At 36.3% G+C, this 7166-nt stretch overlaps 1 protein-coding gene across 1 annotated transcript; it reads right to left on the reverse strand.

The window, feature by feature from the left end:
* Positions 1-2606: 2606 nt before the first annotated feature.
* Positions 2607-4790, reverse strand: LOC103456066 (glycosyltransferase family protein 64 C3-like). The gene is made up of 2 exons (XM_008395696.4): positions 4660-4790; positions 2607-4328 (listed from the first exon to the last, which is right to left on the reverse strand). The coding sequence occupies exon 2, from the start codon at positions 4230-4232 to the stop codon at positions 3207-3209; it is 1026 nt and encodes a 341-aa protein (XP_008393918.1). The 5' UTR covers positions 4233-4328; positions 4660-4790; the 3' UTR covers positions 2607-3206.
* Positions 4791-7166: the final 2376 nt, after the last annotated feature.

The raw sequence follows: 7166 nt of genomic DNA on the forward strand, positions 1-7166 counted from the left end.
CTCTCTATGTTCCTTAATCAATTTGGATAAGCTTCAAACAAAGGGGCCAGTAATGAAATGCAGTCAAAATCCAACAAAAGATCACACTATGTAATCTTCCATCTTTATATGCAAAAGCTATAAATTAAATTAAATTAATGCCTTGAAGGCAAAGCATATAGCTAGGGTTTAGTGGTATGTTTAGGTAAATAGAGTGGATCTCTAAGGATTAGTTTAAGTGTGGAAAAGCAAATGAAAGCTTGATTTAGACAAGCACCGACCTAAAAACAAAGATGCTGATGGAGGCTTTGCATGCCTTGCTAAATGATAGTATTATTCGCATACTTATGTTTACCTAGTTATTACATATTCTTATTAATTTTTTACCATTAATATTTTTCAATTTATTCAGTTCAACGATCTAAAATTAAAAGAGATGTGTAAGAAATAAAAATAAATATATGGATAATACTACCCTGCTAAAAGGGATGGCTTTCTCCTCCACTTTCTTTTGAGTTTTTTTTTGTAAAGCAATGAGCTTTGGATTTTGCTTTTTCATGGCTTTATATAGTTTTATTTAAGACCAGGTAATACCTAACTTGGAAAAGGATCCTCGTCGGATTTTTTTTCTGGAAATCCAAGGGATTTTGTAATCGTGATCGTTTATCGTACATCGTGCAGTCAATTTTCATTAAGTACTATTTATATTTAATTTTAAATTTTAAATTTTGAAATAATTTCTAACCTTACAATACATAAACGATCACGATTACGGAATTTCTAGAATCCTCGTAAAAAGATCGTTTTCCACTTAACTTTTTATTTAAGCTGAATGATCAGAAAAGCCCCCACGTCAGAGCCACCATAAAAAAGCAGTCTAATTTCTTGCACATATGAAAAATGACCAAGTGGCCAAAAAGTAAAACATCTCAAGTTTTCGATTTCATGATGGTGAAATATTGGACTCAATTTTCTGTACCAAAACTGGACTTATTCTCCACTTTCTACTCGTGGTATTATTAGTGCCTTTCTTACTCTAGGAGGTTTCTTCCGAGTTCTTAAAATGAAAATTGCTAAAGATATTTTTTTTTAAATTGAGATTTTTATGAACTTTCTACAATTTTTCAGTTTAATGTTAATTTTTATGTTATTATAAAATATTGTGAAAAAAACAAGAAGTGAAAGAGAATTTACAGAAAGTCATACTTTTAATAGAGTTTCCTTAACATTTCTCTTTTAAAATTTGATTCACTTAGGGCTAGGGGTCTAGGGCAACTTTTGTTTGTTTGTTTGAATTTTTCAGCTCGAGTTGTAGGGTTTCTTGTTTTGTACTTTCTTCACATTAATCACATTAATAGTAATGGCCCTCACTTATTCACAACTCCATTTCATTATCCCTTATGCATTTCCATTTCCTCAACAAGTGAGCTTAATTCACGCTTATCCTTACTATCTATTTTTACTATTCCTCGAATAAAGAAAAGAAACTTGAGTAGGATAATCTAACTACATTGGCTACTATCAGAACTCACGCAAGTACAACTCACGCAAGTACAACTCACAATACCCACAACCTTATGGCCCTTATACTTTGTGAGAGTGCCCTACAAGTTAGCTAGTTGGCTGCTTAAATTTCCCTACTCAATTTTGATGAGTCATCAGTCGGGTTCAAAGAGAACAAAGTATGCATGCATAAATTGCAGGCGGTCATGAGACACACGTAACATTTGGGGACCCTTGATTACTTTACGTGAGAAAATACGGTATAATATTTTATCGTGTCTACAACACTCCGGCTCACTCATCTACTTAAGTGTTTTAGATACAAGAGAGAGCCCAACGACACAACAGTTTTCCTCGGTCCTTAAAAATATGGGATTTCAAATGTTGATGCCCGTCTCATGGGGTGCTCCATGCCTCCATGGGAAGCCCTATATGTCCTAGTAAGGCAGTGACATCAGCCGAAGTTGCCGAAGCCCAACCAGTAGGGGTCGTGTTGAAGAAAGGCTAGTAGGCTCAAGGTTTTTTATTGGCTCCGAATTCTGGGGCTTCATAAAGTATTGGGAATTTGGTTGCTTCCCTTCCCGGCAAGCAGATTCCCGGATTCGTGCGATTTACTGATTGCATTCTACCGACCAATTTATAGCCAATCCTAGTTTTGATTCATGCATTGGAATTGCACTTTGGGGATTTTTAGTAACCTCGGACTATAATGTAAATTGGTAACCGATAGCCAGGTTACGTCTAGTTATCATTTTCTTGTTTAATTTATTAATGGGCAAGATGAATCCGAATCGCCATTGGACAAGAACTAATGTTCCTTTGGAAATCCTTTTAAAATTACTAAAACCGTTTTTAGAGAATGTTTTTGCATTCTAAAATCACTTGAAGTGTTTCCTACAAAAAACATTAGTTGGTGTTTTTTACGATTCATTTGCATATTTACCAAAGATTTGTCTAAAAAACATTTTCACAAAAAACGTTTTCACTCATTTTAAAAACACTTGTTTATTTTTGGTGATTATGTTGCGTGTAAACAGGTGAAACAATCGGTGTATATACGGCTTGCACGATTTTTATAACAAGAGGCAGCCCAATCCATTCAATTAGATCACACAACAACAAAGTTGCAAAAGTAGCCTTTACTCTTCCAGGCCCAAGCCCGCCACATACGAAAAAGAAGTAGGATCTAACTTTCATTTAACTGTTTTCTAATAAATCAACACACACTAGTTTCCGTGCTTAATCTTCGAAAATAAGCACTCTTACACTGTCAGCCAAACTGATTCGGATACTAAAAAGCAGCACCTGTTGAGTAATCTATGTAGCGTATCGGTTTTTCTTCGAGCTTCAAAGGATCCATCAGCAGCCAAGCTTTGAAGAGAAGAAATACTCCACGGTTTCGTTAACAGGACACCTTGTGACCTCATCTTGCTTCATCTTTGAACCGCCAAGGCATTGTTGATAGCGCCCGCCTGGTCATCCATCAACAGCGGAGTAGGCAGAGAAAATTCCTCGAGAAACACAACCTGACCTTTTAGCCTTGTAAACAGAAAGACTGAAGAGTGCTGTGGCAGCATCACTTTACCGGCTGGAGCGCCTTCTCTCGAAAGTCCACCTATGCTGAAATGTGTCCAGGGTGCTCCATCATACAACTTAAGAGTTAAGACCTATGAGATTCCAATCCTTCTAATATTTGGAATATTTCTGTTCTTCCAGAAAAACAACTATGATTGATCACAAAACACCAATTTCCCTCCTTTTTGACACAACCCTTGTTCACCGACAGAGTTGACTACCTTCCCATAACTGAACCTCAAAGGCATTCTCCCCAGCACCCTATGAAACTCACTTATACACTCCCCTCTCCTCGTCCTATGCTTCGTTTTCCTACTGCTCAAACCCACCTGTGCAACCTCCCCAGTCAATCCTCGTCGTGCATCACCATCACCATCATCGTGATCATTACGTGCATCTCCCCAATCCCTAACCCTCTTGGCTCCTACCAATATAGGCCCTGCATTAACCTCATCAGCCACCACAAAATTCATCAATAAGTCCTCACAGTTCTGCGCCTTATCCACAATCTTCCTCATGCTGGCCATCACCCGTCCTGCGCAGCTGTACCGATAGAAATACTGGCTTTTCAAAAGCATAAACTTGGTGAGCATGATAGAGTACTTGTCTGGATGAATGGTGTAGATCCACTCTTTCCTTGACAAATCTATGTCGTGTGACCTGACAAAGAACCCAACCAGACGATCTGGGTTTGATCCCCACATTCTAAACGCAAATTCGAAGGATTTGGGGTCAACTTCAACATCATCATCACAGACCAAAACTGCTCGGGTCTTAATTTCGGGTCTGGGGAGGAACCGGTTATTGAGGCTGTCCGATGCTTGGCGGATTACAGAGATGCCACTGAATCCAAAGGATGAATCCGTGAGATTGCGAGCCAGTTGGGACAAGGTCTGGGACAGGGTGGAAGGGTTTCCCCAGAGCACGAGAATGGATGAAACCAAAGAAGAGGCTGCATATGTGGTGACAATGGATTGTAGGAGTGGGATGCGAGACTCAGAGTAGCCATTGATGAGTACAGTTAGCTGGTCCGAGATGAGAGTTCGCGGGTCTTGTTGCGCTGTAGGGTTGCAAGGATCGATCGGAAGTGTACGAAGAGATAACACATGAACACCCACAGAGCAGAAAATGAATAAAAATATGAGAATCACAATGGTAGTTGGCAACGAATTCATCTCTAGTGCCTTGTAGTTTTTCTAACTCATAAGAATTTATGCATCAACCAAACCCTAACCCTTTCGATTTTGGAACATTACAAAATCTACCTGTTTCTGAAAAGTTAATAACAAGATTATCAATCACTAGCAGGAAAAAAATGTACAGATACCAGTTTGAATCACAAAATTTTACAAAATTAAACAGAAAACTAAGCTAAAAAAGGGATTTTGAAAGATATACGAGGGGTAAATTTGGCTACTAAAAACCTAGAATCTCATTCCAAACTCAAATTTGTGCCCCTGAAACCCTAGAATCGAATTCATATTTTTTCCTATAAAATTTTCTCAACAGCCAAACAAACAAATAGAAGAAAAATTACAATTAAAATAAAAGTATTAATTAATCAAGCTAGCAATCAAAATATGAGATTGTATTCGGAAGTACCTGAAATCGACGCAGAGGAATCGAATTTAGGGGTGCGAAGAAGAGGAGAACATCGATTTGGGGCATTGGATTCGTCAGATTTGAAATGAACTTTTTTTATTATTAAAATTTTGTTTAATTAAATATAAAACTAGTCCTGAACGATGTCGTTTTTGGTACACCTTTTAGGAAAAAGGCGCGCGTAACTAAATCGATTTGTTTTGGGGGAAATCAACATTAGATCATCCTAAGCTAGTAACTAATTAGGGTTTAGGGTTTGAATTAAAATGGAAATGTCAAGAGCAGATATATGGATCATAGAGGGATGGATTGATCCACGAGAAAAACATAAATAGCCAACTTGGCCAAACTAACTGTTATTGTATTGGTGGATTCATAAGTGAAACATACCAAATATTAAGCAGAACGCATCTGAACCTTGAAATCATTGACTTAACGAACAATGTCAAAACCTGAAATATAACGAATACGAGGATGCGCTTTGACAACGAGCGACGCCGGCTTTACAAAACATGGAATGTATACTTTATCTTCGTTTTCGATCTATTTTACAACTAAAACATAAATGACAACCCTTCTTAGAAAAATAAGGTATATCAGTAGATATAAAGGACAAACGCAAATGAGTTGCTCAATTCGATGACATTATTTTTAGTCTCTAACACATTATTAAGTCATGTATTTTTTTTGTTTGATGATCATAAGTAAAAAAAGATGGGGACTTGTTATAGGTCCATTTTACATTGAATGTCAACAACTCGAACTGTTTATTTTTTTAAGTCTTCATTCATAAATCATTCTTGCAAAAAATCAATTAAATCCGAAATTATTTACTCATTTGATTGTCATGATGAAATTTCAATGTTTCTTAAAACATATTGTTCTTTAACTTCTTTGAACTCAATTAGATGCCTCAAACATTTCCGTTTTGGCTAATATTTTACAAAGATGATCTATAAAGTGTAACTTGAAATTAGACAGTTCGAATTATTGAAGTTCGATGTGAATTAAGCCCTACAACTAGTCCCCATTCTTAACAAAAAATGGAATCCAGGGCCTGTTGATTTGATAAGCTTCAGATGTTTAGCTTTTAAGCTGAAAAGTGCATATGTATAAAATAAAAAATAAAAAATAAATTAAAAACTGAAATGTGCACTTAATTCTCACTAATTTTTTGTTGGTAAAGTATCAATTGTTTTGTTGAATAGTTGCATCTTGTATTTATATTTGGTAAAGTATCTATTTAAAAACTGAAATGTGCATTATGTTATGTAAGTCTGAAGAGTATGAATTTTGTTCGAGTTTTGGCGTCCATGACCTTTTCGAGTTGCATCTTAAAGTTGTACTACTTTTGTACTTAACGGTTTTTTGTGTACCTATAGTTTAACTTTAGAGAAACCAAATCGAACTCGCCATTTCTAATGTTATATTTCAAACTATTCTTTCATGCTTCGCTTGTTAACTGTTGTATGCCAATATATATTTTTTGATTACACGTCTCAATCGTTTTGCATTGTTAGAAACACCAAGGATCAAGAACGTCGTCCTTGTTAACTACATTGGTGAAGTAGCAAAGATGAACAATTATAAAATCAAGAAATGAAGTTTTACAGAGAGAATAGAAATGTGAGAAAAAAATGAATGAAGCTTTTGTATTAAACTCAATGAACTCACTTTACTATCTGTTTACAATAGCTATATATAGCTGACTGGAGGAGTAACTAACTCTTTCAACTAACTATTACATCATCTAATCCTTTACAACTGTTTTGATGAGCTGGCAGAGATGAGTTGGCAGTGATATATTCAACATCTCCCCTCAATCTCAACTGGGTTTCCCAGTTTGAGATTGAATGAGTGCTTTGACAAATGCGAAACTATGAAGTGCTTCTTGTCCATGTACTCCTAGCCCTGCTCCCATCATCAATTAATCATTTGTTCTTGTTGTTTAAAGGTGTCTCAAATAGCAAACACTGAAATATGACAAATGGACGCACTGCAGATTGATCCCGAGCTTGAAAATGCATTTAGCTGTCACTTGTAGGACCATTGGTTTTGTATCCGGAAAGTGAGTGGAGAGTGGTATAATTTCGACAATCTTTATGCGGCACCATTGCACCTCTCAAATTCTCAACCGCAATATCAAATTCCAAAATTTCATTTTTCTTCACCATAAGTGCACCAAAAAACCCCATTCTTCTCAACTCTCTCCTGGGTTTCTGTAACAGTCAAATCACATTCAACTGCATGATTTGCACCTTCCTCAAACTGACAGGTATCCATACTCAACATGCTATTTGCACAGATGCTACTTGCTCACTAAACTGACAGGTATTCATAACTTAAATCCATACTTTGTAGCTACTGTTTTCTTTGCTCATCCCATTATCATCACAATTTACTTTTGCAGATACAATCTTCCAAAGACAAAATGTTCTCTAATATTTCTTTCAACATACTCAGCAAGATTATGGAACCATTTTGTATGCAGAAGCCTCTGTTTCCAA

The sequence above is a fragment of the Malus domestica genome, chromosome 15 (assembly GCF_042453785.1).
Source record: "Malus domestica chromosome 15, GDT2T_hap1".
Lineage (NCBI taxonomy): Eukaryota > Viridiplantae > Streptophyta > Magnoliopsida > Rosales > Rosaceae > Malus > Malus domestica.